This window comes from Ricinus communis, chromosome 5, assembly GCF_019578655.1.
Source record: "Ricinus communis isolate WT05 ecotype wild-type chromosome 5, ASM1957865v1, whole genome shotgun sequence".
Taxonomy (NCBI): Eukaryota; Viridiplantae; Streptophyta; class Magnoliopsida; order Malpighiales; family Euphorbiaceae; genus Ricinus; species Ricinus communis.
In genome coordinates this window covers 20,762,488-20,777,713 of record NC_063260.1, presented here as the reverse complement: position 1 = coordinate 20,777,713, position 15,226 = coordinate 20,762,488, and the positions used below count along the sequence as shown (strand labels likewise).

Sequence of the window (15,226 nt, the reverse complement as noted above, 5' to 3'; positions counted from 1 at the left end):
TTCTACACTGTAAATGAAAGGCAGCCACCAATTATTATGATGAATGAAAGAAGAATTAAACCTGACAGATGAGTCAATAATAGTTGGTATATATCAAATATTCAGCTTTGCTTAGTTTCGTTTTCTCAAACTCAGCATTATTTAATCTAATTTTTTTCTAAAAAAAAAGGACCACTAATTATTCTTCTTGGGCAAGTATAGTGGAATTGGCTCAATATGTAGAAAGTTTTAGAATCTATATTTTACAGTTGATAAATTAGACATTTGCGTATAATTGGCACAAACACACTGAATTAAATAAATATCTAGTTTGGCACAAATCTTTTCAAATCAGTTTTGATTATTGATTTATTATTTTAAAATCTATTTTCTTTAAGAATAGTTTTTAGAAAAAAATTTAAGATTTAGCTAATTTTTCTTTAAAAAAAAAAATCATAATATATACTTAATTAAATTTGTCCACTTACTATTAGTGTTGAGTATTCCTCCATCTCTAATTCCCAACAAAAACGAATTGTCGCAAAAGACTATAGATGCCTTTATAAATAAATATGTACATATATTTTAGCATAATGTTGCTTAATGAATGTTACAATAATTTGAGAGACTCCACTATGTTAGTGTATGACGATTCTTTCCTAAATTGAACGGACAAAATTTAGTGCCTCAATCTGAATGCTTTGCAAGAAAGTTCCACGATGAAGAGATTTGGTTTTCTTTTCTTCCTTTTTTTTTTTTTTTTTTTTTTTCTCTTTTCCCTATGAGATGCATTGTCGTTTGGAAAAACCATCAGCAAATAGAAAAGGATTCTTTTTCTTTGTCCAAAAAAGGGGGACTAATTTAATGGGCCTTGAACCTCATGCAGAGTAGCAACGGTGCAAAACAAATACGAGTTGTTTTCAAATTTTATTAATTAATTGGGAGCGATTTGGAAAGCACGTTCCTATGTTATCACAATGACACTTATGCAGACGTCCTATACTAACCGTTAGATTTATATTGCTCAATTTCTCCTTTAATCATAAATCCGATGGGCAATTATAAGCTACGTAAAAGTAACCTCGATGGCAGACACACTCTTTTGCTTAATTTTTCATTATAATTCATAAGTTAAATTGATTATTGAGATTAAATAAACATAATTCTAAATTAAAATTAATCTAACAAATAGTAGCATAACATATTATAGCAACTCTAAATGATTCTTTATATAAATAAAGTTTTTTTTCTTTATAAATGATAAACTCTTTAGTATAAAGTATTATTCAATAAAATAAAATTTTAATATTTTTTTAATATAAAATAAAAAATAGATTTGACTCTCTATATTTAAAGAGGCAGATTCACTGTATATCATTATTTTACTTAACACGCTACAAACTCTTATATAATGAAATGTTTCTAATAAATTTTTATATCTGTTTGATATAATAAGATATACATAAGATTTAAAGAAATTATTGGACTCCAATAAAGTTTTTACTTTTTATGTTTAAATATAAACTAATAGTTTAGACATACATTATAAGATTATTATTAATATTTTAATTATAAAATTAAGTTAATAAATACAGTTTAATAATATTTTCAATATGTAATATTAATTTATAAAATTTATTAAATAATAAAAATTAACTATTTTAAAGTCCTTAATTTTTTAAAATTTTAAAATTTTATTAATGTAATAGTATAAAATTTATTTTAAAAATTATTTATTAATTAATTTTAATATTATATAAATTAATATATTAATATAATTGATTTTTTAGGTAAATGTTGGAGGATAAATTAGACTTGTAAATTTTGGTAAATCTTGGAGGATAATAATAGTTTTCCCTTTTATATTTTAAAGACAAAAAAGACTTGGAACAATTTCAGAATTCATTTTTAAATAAATTTGCCTAGATTCACATATAATCTTAAGTCGATCCTGCACGATTGGCTGCTCAATCAACTACATTAAGAAGTAAAACATTTTCCTCACACTTCCTTTTTGCTGTTCATTTTCTGCAAGGAAAAAGGAAAACCAGTATAGATGGATATACATATTTAGATTCAAATGATCCTGAATTTATTATTTAATCAAATAATTCAATAAACTTTAATACATTACAATACTCTACATTGACTATTTCATTTAGGAACTTTTACATATATATGGAAAAGCCACGGTAAATTTTTATTTTTTATGATAAAGTCTTGTTATGATTTTTTTTTTAATTTTTATATTTATACAGTTTTCCATTGTCTATTTCATTATGAATTCTAAGTTTTCGGGCTTGAAACTAAGTTGCATAAAATTATTAGGATAAATTTATTTTCACAATATAAAATGCTTACAACATTAATATTTTTATATAAAGAATTATATGTATGAAAAATAAAGTTATGACCCTAGAAAATTATGTTATGAAACTGGCATTTAGAAATCATGAAATTTTTTACCGAAATTCAATTTATTAGACATTAACAACCAACATAAAAAGGTAGTTTCACGGAAAAAAATTTGAATATATATATATATGGAGGCTAAGTATAATCTGTTGATCAATTAATTAATTTCTTAAATTATATTGCTTGAAATTATATAAATATGTCTTATAATGTTAATGTTAACTTTTTTTTTTTTTTTCAGCGGAGGGGAAAGCTCATCACAATGCAACTTTTACATGAATGGCAGGTCTAGTACATGAAAATAAGAATGGATTTAAAGCCCAAGTTGCCCAAATATGCATGGGTAATGGGTATGTATCCCTCTCCTTAAAACGATACGACATGTAGTTGTCTAGATTTTTGAATTACAGCCACTCGTTGTAGAGCGTCAGACTAAATTAATTGGAAAAAAAAGAATCATCATACAACTAAAGAAACAAATAGCCTAAATTATAAAACTACACAAATAATTTCTTTTACATTGCTATCTCTTCTAAAACAAAACAAAATATAATACCTATAAAGAATCTCCCAAGAATCTATATCATAAGAACTAAACCAAATTACTCTGGGCCAACAACTGGTATCTCTCCTCCATTGGAGGCATCTCAGAAATCAGTCTATCCAAATCTTCAAACGACAATCCTTTTGATAACATCCAATCACTGCCACCGCCAAACAGATCACCTTTACCTCCATTACCTGAATAATATTCAAGTTCACCATTATTACCTTCTGGCTCTCTTTTCCTCTTTGCACCAGTGCTAAAGGAACTTTCTTGAACCCAAGAAACACAAGAATCTTTACCAGTAAGACTTTGAACAACGGACTTGAAGCTCAATGGATCAGTTAAAATGTATTGAGTATCAATGATCACAACTTTCACATCTTCGCTCTTCGCACTAGCCATTAATTCTTGGTTTTTCTTCTAGTAGCTGAGGCGAGGTTTCTTTAATGGATTCTCTTCCGTAGTAGCAGCAGTAGTAGAAGCAGTGGCGTTTTAGCTTGAACGAGTTTTCAGTACGTGGATCTGTGCTTGTTTTTATAAGGGGGGGAGAGGTGAGAGATGAACTGGTGAAGTTTTTGGTTGGGACCCCAAAGGAGAAAGGCAAGGCTCTTCGTAGTTAAGGTAAAGGCTGGGGTGGTGGGTCAGGGTGTATAAAGGGGTTGACCAGTATTAGAGAGAAATAGGCAGTCTTGAAGGACCCAAGGGCTAGTATAAAACGGTAGGAAGTCTGAGTCAAAGCACGCGAATTGGAATTGGTTAAAGTCATTAGTTCTGAGTATGTACCAAAAACATTAAGTCACTGGTTTTGAGTCATTCTTGGTGATTTTGTTGATGAGGGTTAGAAACTGGTTTGGAAGCCACAAAATCTTGCTAGCTACTTGCGCAGTCACGTCAAATTTTCTGTTTTCTAAAGAAAAGGTGTAACTATTGAAAAGAAAAGTATTCAAACAGTAGGTCCAAAATTAAAGTATACAAATATATAAAATATATATAAGTTGGGGACATAAAATGCATGAACAGCATTATAACCTTTTATTATATGTGGTCGAAAAACTTTGCTAATTGCTTGAATGAGTTTCTGTGTGGATGGGAGAGGAAAATAGAATAATGGGCATTAATTAAAAACAGATCAAGCTTAAATATTACCAAGTAATGTAGAATTCTATTCACCAAATAAAAGATGTAGAATTTCAAGAGGTTAATTTGCAAAATTCATGTGCCGGAAGGACCTTTGCAGTGGTTGAAGCCGGAACCCCAAATTTTAATTAAATTATAAGAGATTTAAGTATTTAGTTTATCAATTAATAAATTTATATATTAATTATTAATTAGATGCTCATTAGGCTTTTTTTTAAAGAGATGCTCATTTAGTTTATTAAAAATGATATATTTAATTAAGACTTTTATAGGTTTTTTTAAATTAAATTATTTTTAAAAATTTATAAATTTTTAATAGTTTTTGCAGAGTCTGTAAATTTATTGAATGACTTTCATACTTATAAAGACTTTTATAGACATTGATATATTTTTATTAATTTCTATTGATTTTTACATTCCGTTATTCTATATTGTTCAATTATTTAAAATAAAATTAATTATTCTACTTATTTTTTTTTACATTTATTTCAAGTATTGTTTCACATAATACTATCTACAACTTCATACACAAGTAGTAGACTTCATTTCATTGTTATGTTAAATCGAATATCCATTTTTAAATTTACTACCTCATAATATGAACACTATTTTTTTATTAAAATAATAAAAGAATTTTAACAAAGAAATTATCATACACAATTTATCTCGAATTAAATTAATAAATTCATGTCACACTGGTTATATTTTTCTCATTACCTATTTAATAAATAGATAAATCAAAACAACTATGCTTACGACTAGAAACAATTACCCAATGATATTCTTAGTAAAATATAAATGTCTATGGTAAGTTTATTTGCTTAAAATACTCCTTTAAAAATCATTAGATTGTTCATTTGAAATTTATATTTTTTATGAGATTCTTTTTAAAAATAAATTTAAAATATTTAATTAATTATTATTATTTTATATATTTATGAGTAAAATAAATATTATTAGTAAATAATTTTTAAATCTTAAGTATTATCCAATCTATTTTTTTTAAGATGAAAATAATAAGGAGGAATGAAAACGATAATACAGAAAAATTCGATAAGAAGAAATATGAAATTTTTTTCATAAAATTTTTTTTATTGAAATCTTGGAGAGGATTGAAAGAGAATTCTTAAAGATCATTTAAAATATATAAAATCTATATTTTTAAAAATTAATGATTTATTAAATACTAACTTACTTTATTTTTGAGAAAAATTATAAATATTTCATTAATGAGAATTGATGATCTTGATATAAAAGATAAAAATAAGCATTAAAATCAAGAAACACATATAAAAAATTATATTTTCAAGAGATTTACTTCTAACAATCATCAATCATGTTGATGGAGCAGTAGATTGTAATTCTAAGGTAAAAACGCTTCCCTCGATGGTACTAAGCAACATATCAACTTTATAGATATCTTTTAACGAGACAAATTGTTTGAATATCATTATGAGATAAAAACGCTCCCTTCTGTAGCACTAATCGTTGGTTGAAAATATTAGGAGAATATGACCAATGAAATTCACAGAAAAAACATATATACATATCTCTCTTTACTTTTTTTCCTCTACTCCATAATCAATCTTGTATGGTTTGCTAGTTCTGGAAAAAAGAATCTTGTATAGTTCGATTCGATTCTTCGGGCTCCATATTTGGGAAAAACTGGCTATCATTTATATATTTATTCTTAATCTTGTACTAATTAACTGTGCTGTTTCTATTGTGCCAATTCTAGGGTTTGTCATTAAATTATATAACCAAATTACCCGTCAACAGAACTAATTTATTTTTGCAAATATGGAGCCCAAAACATTACTTGAGTAACTAGCCCCAAAAGAAATGTCGAGTCCCCTTGGGCCAATAATTCAACCCAAAAACCCAATACCAAGAGATGCTCACTTCATCTTAACTACCCACCACCGTTCGCAGATAAGCTCAAAGTTCCAGGCCGAAAAGAAGAAGGAAGAAGGAAAGGTTAAAAAAAGCTCAGAAACAAACAAAAACCCATAAAAATTCCAATTTTCATGCAATTAAATAAAAGAAATTCCTACATAATAAATAGAATAAAAGAAACAAGCATAACGAAGGTGTACCTTGTGCTTTAGATGTAGTGTACACATACACACTCTCTCACATATAAATCTCTTTCTTCTGAAATCTGCATTTCTGTTCACTCTTTTTAATTTTATTAACTTTATAAAATGGCCTCTTAGCAAAGAGATCACCTTTTTTTTTTTCTTTTTTTTTTTTTGTTAATGTCTCTCCCCACCAAACGCTCTGCCACCGCCACCAGCTCCTCCTCCACCAGCAGCGCCGCCGCTAATAGTTTTCCTCCAATGAAGAAAGCCAAGTCACAAGCTGTATCCGCTTGCTCACCTCTCGACACCACCACTAACAAAAACGGTATTCACCACTTCAATCCTTCCACTACTGCTGCCGCGGAAAACGATGTCGTTTTCGACCCTTCTTCAATGATGTCTCTCGATGACGATCCTAAACTCGACGACGACCACCACCGCTCTCATCATCATCATCCTCCTGCCGCCGCTAATTTATCTCGCAAAAAAGCTACTCCTCCTCAGCCTGCAAAAAAGCTTGTTATCAAGCTTGTTAAAGGTTCAATTTTTATTTTTCATTTTTTCTCAATTTCGTTAACTTTGTCAATCAGGAAATTGGATTAATGTTGATTTTGGGATCTAGGAGCTGGTTACTTTATTTCTTTTTGATTAGTGGATTAAGCTGTTAATTCATCGCTTAGAGCTTAAATAAATGCCTAATTTAATATGAATCCCTACACTTCGTTCCCATTTTGTGATCTGATATTATTAATTCCCTTCTCTTTCTCTCAGCTAGACCTATCAGCTCTATTCTAGGGTTTACAAATGATCTGATAATTAGCAGATATATCACTCTAGTTAAGATAGGCTTTTGGTAATTGCTTTAAAATATGTTTCCTGCTTATACAATTCTTTCTAATGTTTTGCTACACTGCTATCAAAGTGATGATAAGAGAAATTATTGGAATATCTATTGTTTTCAGTTTCATTCTGTTTTATCATTTACACGCTTCTTTTTATTTTATAAGTTAGTATTTAATGTGCACATTTACAATTACTTTAGACTATTAAACACTATCAACTGCAGCTGCATAATCTTGCAGTTGCACACTGATTTCTGTACAAAAGGACAGGGAATTAGCGAGCAGATAATCATGTTTTCTTTTTTCAGGTACCTGGTAACAGGTTTTTCAATTTTTCTTCTCTCTTGCATTTTCTTATCATATATATCTAACTGGTGGTAGTATTGATTGATTGGAGAGTAAAGGTGAGATGTCTATATATTGTTATAATTATTATGAATGCTGGAGTCTGAATTTGCTGTGTGCTCAGGAATGTGCTTCATAAAGTGTCTTTTATTTTATTATATTTGTTTCCTTGCTTTCTTTGATCTAGTTTAATTTTGCTATGTGAAGCTAAACCAACATTACCTATAAATTTCGAGGAGGATACATGGGCAAAGCTGCAGTCAGCTATTAAAGCTATATTCTTGAAGCAACCAGATTCCTGCGACCTGGAGAAGCTTTATCAAGTAGATTCTCTTGCCTTCTACCTTTATTTTCCTGAAATGAATGGAATGATAAACTACTGTTATTCTTATGGGAACACTTTCCGTTAGGCTGTCAATGATCTTTGTCTGCACAAGATGGGTGGAAATCTTTATCAGCAAATTGAAAAAGAATGTGAAGCACATATTTCTGCAGCTCTACGATCTTTAGTTGGTCAAAGCCCAGATCTGGTGGTCTTCCTATCACTTGTTGAGAGATGCTGGCAGGATCTTTGTGATCAGATGTTGATGATTCGTGGTATAGCCTTGTATCTAGATAGAACATATGTGAAACAAACCCCAAATGTGAGATCATTATGGGACATGGGGTTGCAGCTTTTCCGTAAACATCTTTCTCTGTCTCCTGAAGTGGAGCATAAAACTGTTACTGGCCTTTTGCGAATGATTGAAAGTGAGAGGTACTTTTAAAACCTGAAAATCTAGTCAAACATATATTTTCATGTCTTATGCTGATAATGAGTTCTTTACATCTTTTTATTGAGTTTTAAAAATTCTGGCTACATTTTTGAGTTATTTATAGAAATCAAAGAGCTAAGCTATTACAGTAAGTGACTAGGGCACGGAGAACTTGCAACGTAAGTGTCTAGCATGGCAGTAGGCTTTAGATGGCTAGTCCTTCTTTTACAAGTAATCATTAGGATACTTACCCTCGCCCAGAAAATGGTTGATTTGCATCTTGGAATCAACAGAGGTTCATTTTTTTGTTGTTGCAGATTAGGTGAAGCAGTCGATAGAACTCTCCTTAATCATCTTTTGAAGATGTTTACTGCTTTAGGAATTTATGCAGAAAGCTTTGAGAGACCATTCCTTGAGTGCACATCTGAATTTTATGCTGCCGAAGGCATGAAATATATGCAGCAATCAGATGTTCCAGATTACTTGAAACACGTGGAGGTACATTTCGTTTATCTTTTGACGGTATAAGCAACTGTATTTGCAATTGGTATCTGTTTGTTTCTTTAGTGTCATCAGTTTGGTGCTTGATATATGTATATTCTTGGAAATTCATGGGTTACACTTTCTTACAGATAAGGTTGCATGAAGAGCATGAAAGATGCTTACTGTACCTTGATGCAAGTACTAGAAAGCCACTTATTGCAACTGCCGAAAGGCAGCTCCTAGAACGCCATATATCTGCCATTCTGGATAAGGTAAACATACCCTCAAGCCTAGATATCTGTTAATTATGGAATCAAGTTTGCACTGCTTGAATAGTATTGTTTCTTTGATTTATCAAGGGGTTCATGATGCTAATGGATGGCCATCGAATTGAGGACCTTAAGAGGATGTACTCATTGTTCTCAAGGGTCAATGCACTTGAATCGTTAAGGCAGGCCCTTAGCTCATACATACGAAGAGCTGGGCAAGCCGTTGTCATGGATGAAGAAAAAGATAAGGATATGGTATCCTCTTTGTTAGAGTTTAAGGCTTCTCTTGACACAATATGGGAAGAAAGCTTTTCTAAGAATGAAGCATTTTGCAATACCATAAAGGATGCGTTTGAGCACTTAATTAATATGCGCCAGGTCAGTGTTCCTTTGATTTGACCTTCATAGATTCTGATATTGTCCTAGCTATATGGTAAAATATGGATTTCCAACTATTTGACTTGTAGAATTTGCAATTTAAATGCCTCCCTTTTACATTAGAGTTGCCAAAGTTATGAAGATCAAATCTAATTTAAATTATTTGGTTGACTTTCCTTGCCCAAATTGCTTACTTCAATCTCTAGGATTTCCTGTGCTGAAAGTGCCTCCCTCTGTCAAAATTGTTGTATAGCAGGATATTCATGGTAACCTCTTCCTTGAGAGTATAGTTTTGTGTGATTTTACATGGCAATCTATTCAGGACAGAGAGATGTCTGCCGTTGTCTATTTGGTGGGCTAGAGTTTGTGAAACCAGTAATTTCTGGATGTAATTGATAGGGTATGAAAAGCTAGGTTCGAAGGGCAAAGTGGACAAACATTTTCAGGAATAGGTTATAGGTTACTAGAACCGAAATTAATGCCAGGACAGGAGATAAATTTGAAGTTTTTTGAGTTAGGTTGATGGGTATAACTATAGGATGGCAAAAAGCGTAATGTCTTTAAAATAGTTTTTCCTCTGAATATTAAAGCTGCATACGGTCTGGTAGCACTTGTCTAGCAAGACTAAAATGAGCAGAGGAGAACCACTAGGAAGAAACACACATCACTCAACAATCTTTCACATTGCTTCAGATACACACAACAGGAACTCAGATTAAAGGTGTATTATTATAGAAGATCCAGGTAACTTGCTCTGAGAAATGACCATTTAAATACACAATATCACTCCAATAATATGGAGTGTGATCAATATGTTAGCCTTGTACATCAGATGATGGCCGCTAACCCTATAATGATAAACCTATTTTGGAACATTATAACTAGAAAAGATCCCATCAGCCCAAGGGCAGTAATCCACCATCCTTGTTTAGAGAAGCAAAACTGTAATTTCCTGTTCAATAGGTATAAAGACTCCAAGCAGTTTTCTTTGTATCAAAATTTTCTTTAGTGCATGTGAATTTAAAGAAACGTAATTATTTTTTTTATTTAATTCATTTAATTGCCAAAAATTTGAAAATAACTTCTTGAAGTTGAAAGTAAAATTTCATTCCAGCTAATATGAGTTTTCTAAACATTAAATCATATGAAATATGTTATGTTCTTGCAAGAATGCAAATCATTTGAAGTCTTTCACATGATTTATTCCAAACAATGTCCAAAATGTCAATCTTAATAACTAAGGCAACTAGTTAGTCTGTGTTTTTGGTATATGTTTGTGAGAAATTTTAAGTCTAATAATGTCAAGCTCATGTAATAATTCTAACTACCTGCTTCTAGCTATTACTTTTTAAATTCTGGCTTAAATATTTGTTCTTGCTCTCCCTTTATAGAACCGACCAGCCGAGCTGATTGCGAAGTTTCTGGACGAGAAACTTCGTGCTGGAAATAAGGGTACTTCTGAAGAAGAGTTGGAGGGTACACTTGATAAAGTTTTGGTTTTATTCAGGTTTATTCAGGTAAATGATTTGTTTGACCAGAAATTAGATTCCATTGAAACATTCAATATCCTTTTTATTGCTATTACATCTGTTGTTGTATGTTGTGCAAATTCACGCCGCTAAGATATGCATATGATTTCTTTAATTATCAAGGGCAAGGATGTGTTTGAAGCATTTTACAAGAAGGATCTTGCTAAAAGACTGCTGTTGGGAAAAAGTGCTTCTATTGATGCAGAGAAATCTATGATATCTAAGGTTAACAATAACCTTTTTTACTTTTGTTGTTTAAGTTCTTTTCTTTTGTTGATATTCTGTTGATCATATTAACATGTTCACATTGGTATTGCAGCTAAAAACTGAGTGTGGAAGTCAGTTTACAAACAAACTTGAAGGAATGTTTAAGGTGTGTTTTTCAAAAATTTCCCATTCAGGAATCATAATTCTTTTCCATTTTTCTACAGGTACCTTTAAGACCTAGATAATAGTTTATTGCTAGACCAATTTAGATATTTTTTTTGGCACTGAGACCAATTTAGATTGCAAATTACTATCATTTCCTGGCGACTGAGCTATTGTGACTTGGGTGGTCACAAGTACAAACCAAACATAGTGCAAGGGGAGTCTGCTTACAGCTGACCCTTTATTGCTCATTACCTCCAACTGTTCATGCTGAGAGCCCCAATAGGGATGTAGTATATATTTGACAAACCTCAGATTAAGGCTAAAGTTTTTTTAACTTTCTATCCCACTGCAACTTTTGACCCTAGTGTATAGCTTTTTCACCAGGTGAATTGTTGTTCCATATTACATGTTTTGTGCAACATGTCTGCACATGATCTGGTCTCACCTATTGGCAATCGCTGCCAAGTCCTCTATCATTGTACTCATATACCAAAAAAGGAGAAAAAGAAAATGCATGAAGTAGGTTAGTTGTATGGCTGTGTTGAAGCATCTACTGGAAAATGTTGGCAACTGCATATCTATAATAGATTGCATGGGATTACACAATTCTAACAGGGATTCTGGTTGGACTTCATGCATATAAGGGGGCTGCTAGAATTCGTGAAACTTCGCTATTGGCAAAACTATAGTATGCCATCATGCAGTGCTTGTTATTGATGGTTATCAAGTATGTGCCTTAGCCTGTTAGAGAGGTCTGGATAGATGCCTTGGAAGTTGGAAGCAATTTAGTACGAACTAATTTAGGGAGAATATATTAGTATGTATGTGGATGATATATTAGTATGTATGTGGATGATAGGTGGCCTGGTTTCATAGAAAATAAGCTCTAAGTTGATCTTTGAATTATTTTTATAATATTTTATTCATAGAATTTCAATATGTGATTGATTAAAAGATAACTTGTGTCAAATTAAATGTATAGGTCATTGGAATTAGGTTCCCCGTGTTTTTAGGTCTATCAAATTTCTCTCTCTCTCTCTGAGACATACACAGAGACACGTGTGCATGCAGATGCAGGTACATGAAAAGCATATGGTGATGTCGCAGGGATACTAATGGTGAAATGATTCTTTTGGCTAATGCTCTTGCAGGATATTGAGTTATCAAAGGAAATAAACGAGTCCTTCAAACAATCATCCCAGGCCCGGACAAAACTTCCATCTGGTATTGAGATGAGTGTTCATGTCTTAACAACAGGGTAGGTTTGGTTGCAGACTTTCTAGCTTCCAAGTGAGAATTGTATGCTCTCCGCAAATAAAGGGTCTGGGAGTTTAATTCATATTTTGGTTGTCTGGGCTGCAGGTACTGGCCTACATATCCACCCATGGACGTTAGGCTTCCTCATGAGCTAAATGTCTATCAGGTTGTGCACAAGTTACCTAGAAGCTGGTCTTCCTCACTAGTCAGGATTACTTCTGAGTTTCCAATAGATGAATCTCTCATGCTTAATTTCCCTGCTTGCAACAGGATATTTTCAAAGAATTCTACTTAAGTAAGTATAGCGGCAGGCGCTTAATGTGGCAAAATTCATTGGGTCACTGCGTGTTGAAAGCTGAATTTTCGAAGGGTAAAAAGGAGCTGGCCGTTTCTCTGTTTCAGGTTAGTTTGTAGTCCTACACCTTTTGCTGTTTATTGTCCTTTTATTGTTTATTCATTTGTTTTGTGATCCCATCTGCACCAGTGGGCATGTTCTAATATCTCAGTGGCTTTATGGGTTTTGTGCTCCAGACTGTCGTTTTGATGTTGTTCAATGATGCACAAAAGCTTAGCTTTCAAGATATCAAGGACGCCACAGGCATAGAGGACAAGGAACTGAGGCGAACTTTGCAATCGCTTGCGTGTGGAAAAGTTCGTGTCCTGCAAAAGGTCTGTAGTGGTGATATGCCTTTAAACAATTTGTGCATCGAGTGTGTATATTTTTTCCTGATAAAGTTGGTTAACGTTAGTTCTCCTTTTTTCTTCCCGGTATTTTCTATGAAAAAAATTAATGTTTGACAGCTGCCAAAAGGGAGGGATGTCGAGGATGATGATTCATTTGTATTCAATGAGGGATTCACTGCTCCTCTATATCGTATAAAGGTACATCAATTTGTTATTTGGTATCTAATGGTATTCGGATGGTGTTGATCATTCCTAAAAATAATATTGCCACAAGCGATGTTGAAGTCAAGTGCTTTATTAATCACTTTAAGCTTAACATCAGCAGTTAATAGTAATACTTCACAAATTATTGGTGTCCCTACATTACTTTTGTTAAATGATCTACTGAATCTTAAGCTACAGCTTACAGCACCATTTGTAATACGTGGCATTACTGTGGTCTACCTGCATTCCTTTTCTTTATCAATCATATAGTTGGAGGTTGGCACTTATATTATTTGGGGATTCAGGTCAATGCGATCCAGATGAAGGAAACTGTAGAGGAGAACACAAGCACGACTGAGAGAGTATTTCAGGACCGGCAATACCAGGTTCTTTTTCACAACATAAGATCACAAGTTATTAGAAATTCTGAGAATTATGGTTGCTTAATGTATTTTGCAGGTTGATGCTGCTATTGTTCGGATAATGAAGACGAGGAAAGTCTTAAGTCACACTCTTCTGATTACAGAGCTCTTCCAACAGGCAAAGTGTTTTCCACTTTATTTATCTCAACAGTCAAGTACATAAATGGAATCTATATGATATGCGAGCCACACAAATTTATTGAAGAATTGGTTAAACCGTAATTTACACATTCTCTTTACAAGTTGAAACCTTAAAAATGATGCAATTTAATCAAATACACATTCTAATCCAAGGATCTCTTTTATCATGCAATTGCACTTGCATTTTATCCTGGTTTTCTTCTTAATTTGGGAATGAAAATAAGCATATATGTTGTTAAAACACAATGAAGTGTTATTATATTGAACTAATGGCGATGAAAAATGCGTTTCTTATTCTTGTGGTGAACAGCTCAAGTTTCCCATCAAGCCAGCAGATTTAAAGAAGAGGATAGAGAGCCTCATTGACCGGGAGTACCTGGAGCGGGACAAGAACAACCCTCAGATATACAATTACCTGGCATAATCCATTTTGCGACCATAAAAAAGAAAAAGAAAAAGAAAAAGAAAAGAATCCTCTTGTAAATGGGAAACATGTAACCTCTTTAAGAGGCAGCTGAGTCCCCCTAAGAGTAATGTACAGTAAGAGTTGTAGTGGTTTATTTTTGTTGCAAGCACTCTTTAATTGTAAAGCATATTTAGCCTTTCTTTCATACTCCCTCTCCCTGTTGTAGACTATGAGTTGCTTTATTAAGTGACTGTTTAAAGTGAAAATGATTGATAGAGAAAGAAAAAAAAAAAGAACAAGAAAAAGAGGCCAAAAGTTTACACCAGTTGGAGGAAAGTGAAAAAGATAGGCTTTGACATGTTTATCGCCAGGGAAAATGGAAAGATTATATTACAATTGATGGTGTATGCTTTTCCGGTTTACTCCGTGAACTGTATGGGAACTCTTGAATCAAGTTCTTATATAATATATACAAGTGTTCCCCTCTCGGTGGAATTGTTTAGAGCTTCGGTGACTCTTGTCTCTTCCGGCATTTCAGTCTGGTGATTCTCCTATTCGTTAGTCCTTATCTTCCCCCCTCTCTTGTCCCTATTCTCTCGCTATCCTCTTCTGCATTTACTTCTCTATTTACTCCATTTTTCTCTCTCCTATTTACTTCATTTATGGTGGAGGAAAACTCAATTAATGTTCTAGTTCAAATTGCTATGGATTTGTCAATGAAGGATATTTCGTTGAATCTACAAACTAATGCCTCTGCTGCTCAAGGGGTTACTGATGTCACTTTGGTGGATAAAATTATTGGAGAAAAGAACTACAGCCCTGGACTTGTTCAGACTATTATGCAAAGAGTTTGGAATGTTTCTCAAATGCTGAATGTGAAAAAGAGAGAAACACATTCCTCTTCTGGTTCACTCATTGTGGGGAGAAAAGAAAGGTCCTTAGTGGGTTCCATGGACCGACGGTCATATTATAATAAAAGA

General features: G+C 32.6%; 2 protein-coding genes across 3 annotated transcripts; one reads left to right on the top strand and one right to left on the bottom strand.

Annotated features, from left to right (window-relative positions):
- Nucleotides 1-2,648: 2,648 nt before the first annotated feature.
- Nucleotides 2,649-3,550, bottom strand: LOC8264105 (VQ motif-containing protein 10). Its single transcript, XM_002519631.4, has one exon. The coding sequence runs from the start codon at nt 3,341-3,343 to the stop codon at nt 2,987-2,989; it is 357 nt and encodes a 118-aa protein (XP_002519677.1). The 5' UTR covers nt 3,344-3,550; the 3' UTR covers nt 2,649-2,986.
- A 2,634-nt stretch (nt 3,551-6,184) lies between these two features.
- LOC8264103 (cullin-4) lies at nt 6,185-14,451 on the top strand. 2 transcript variants are annotated; one of them, XM_048374414.1, is made up of 17 exons: nt 6,185-6,697; nt 7,554-7,669; nt 7,757-8,103; nt 8,419-8,599; nt 8,734-8,856; nt 8,944-9,231; nt 10,623-10,748; nt 10,884-10,985; nt 11,080-11,133; nt 12,284-12,390; nt 12,495-12,555; nt 12,660-12,791; nt 12,921-13,058; nt 13,191-13,271; nt 13,583-13,663; nt 13,767-13,817; nt 14,151-14,451. In XM_048374414.1, exons 1-17 carry the CDS (start codon nt 6,337-6,339, stop codon nt 14,262-14,264), a joined length of 2,463 nt encoding a protein of 820 aa, XP_048230371.1. In that variant the 5' UTR covers nt 6,185-6,336; the 3' UTR covers nt 14,265-14,451. The 2 variants fall into 2 exon arrangements, with proteins under 2 accessions (XP_048230371.1, XP_002519675.3); XM_002519629.4 differs by having other exon boundaries at nt 6,188-6,697; nt 13,737-13,817.
- Nucleotides 14,452-15,226: the final 775 nt, after the last annotated feature.

Coding starts and splice junctions, on each gene's coding strand:
- LOC8264105 (XM_002519631.4), bottom strand. CDS start 3,343: ATGGCTAGTGCGAAGAGCGAAGATGTGAAAGTTGTGATCATTGATACT.
- LOC8264103 (XM_002519629.4), top strand. CDS start 6,337: ATGTCTCTCCCCACCAAACGCTCTGCCACCGCCACCAGCTCCTCCTCC. Junction 6,698..7,553: donor TGTTATCAAGCTTGTTAAAG/GTTCAATTTTTA, acceptor TGCTATGTGAAG/CTAAACCAACATTACCTATA. Junction 10,986..11,079: donor AGAAATCTATGATATCTAAG/GTTAACAATAAC, acceptor TTGGTATTGCAG/CTAAAAACTGAGTGTGGAAG.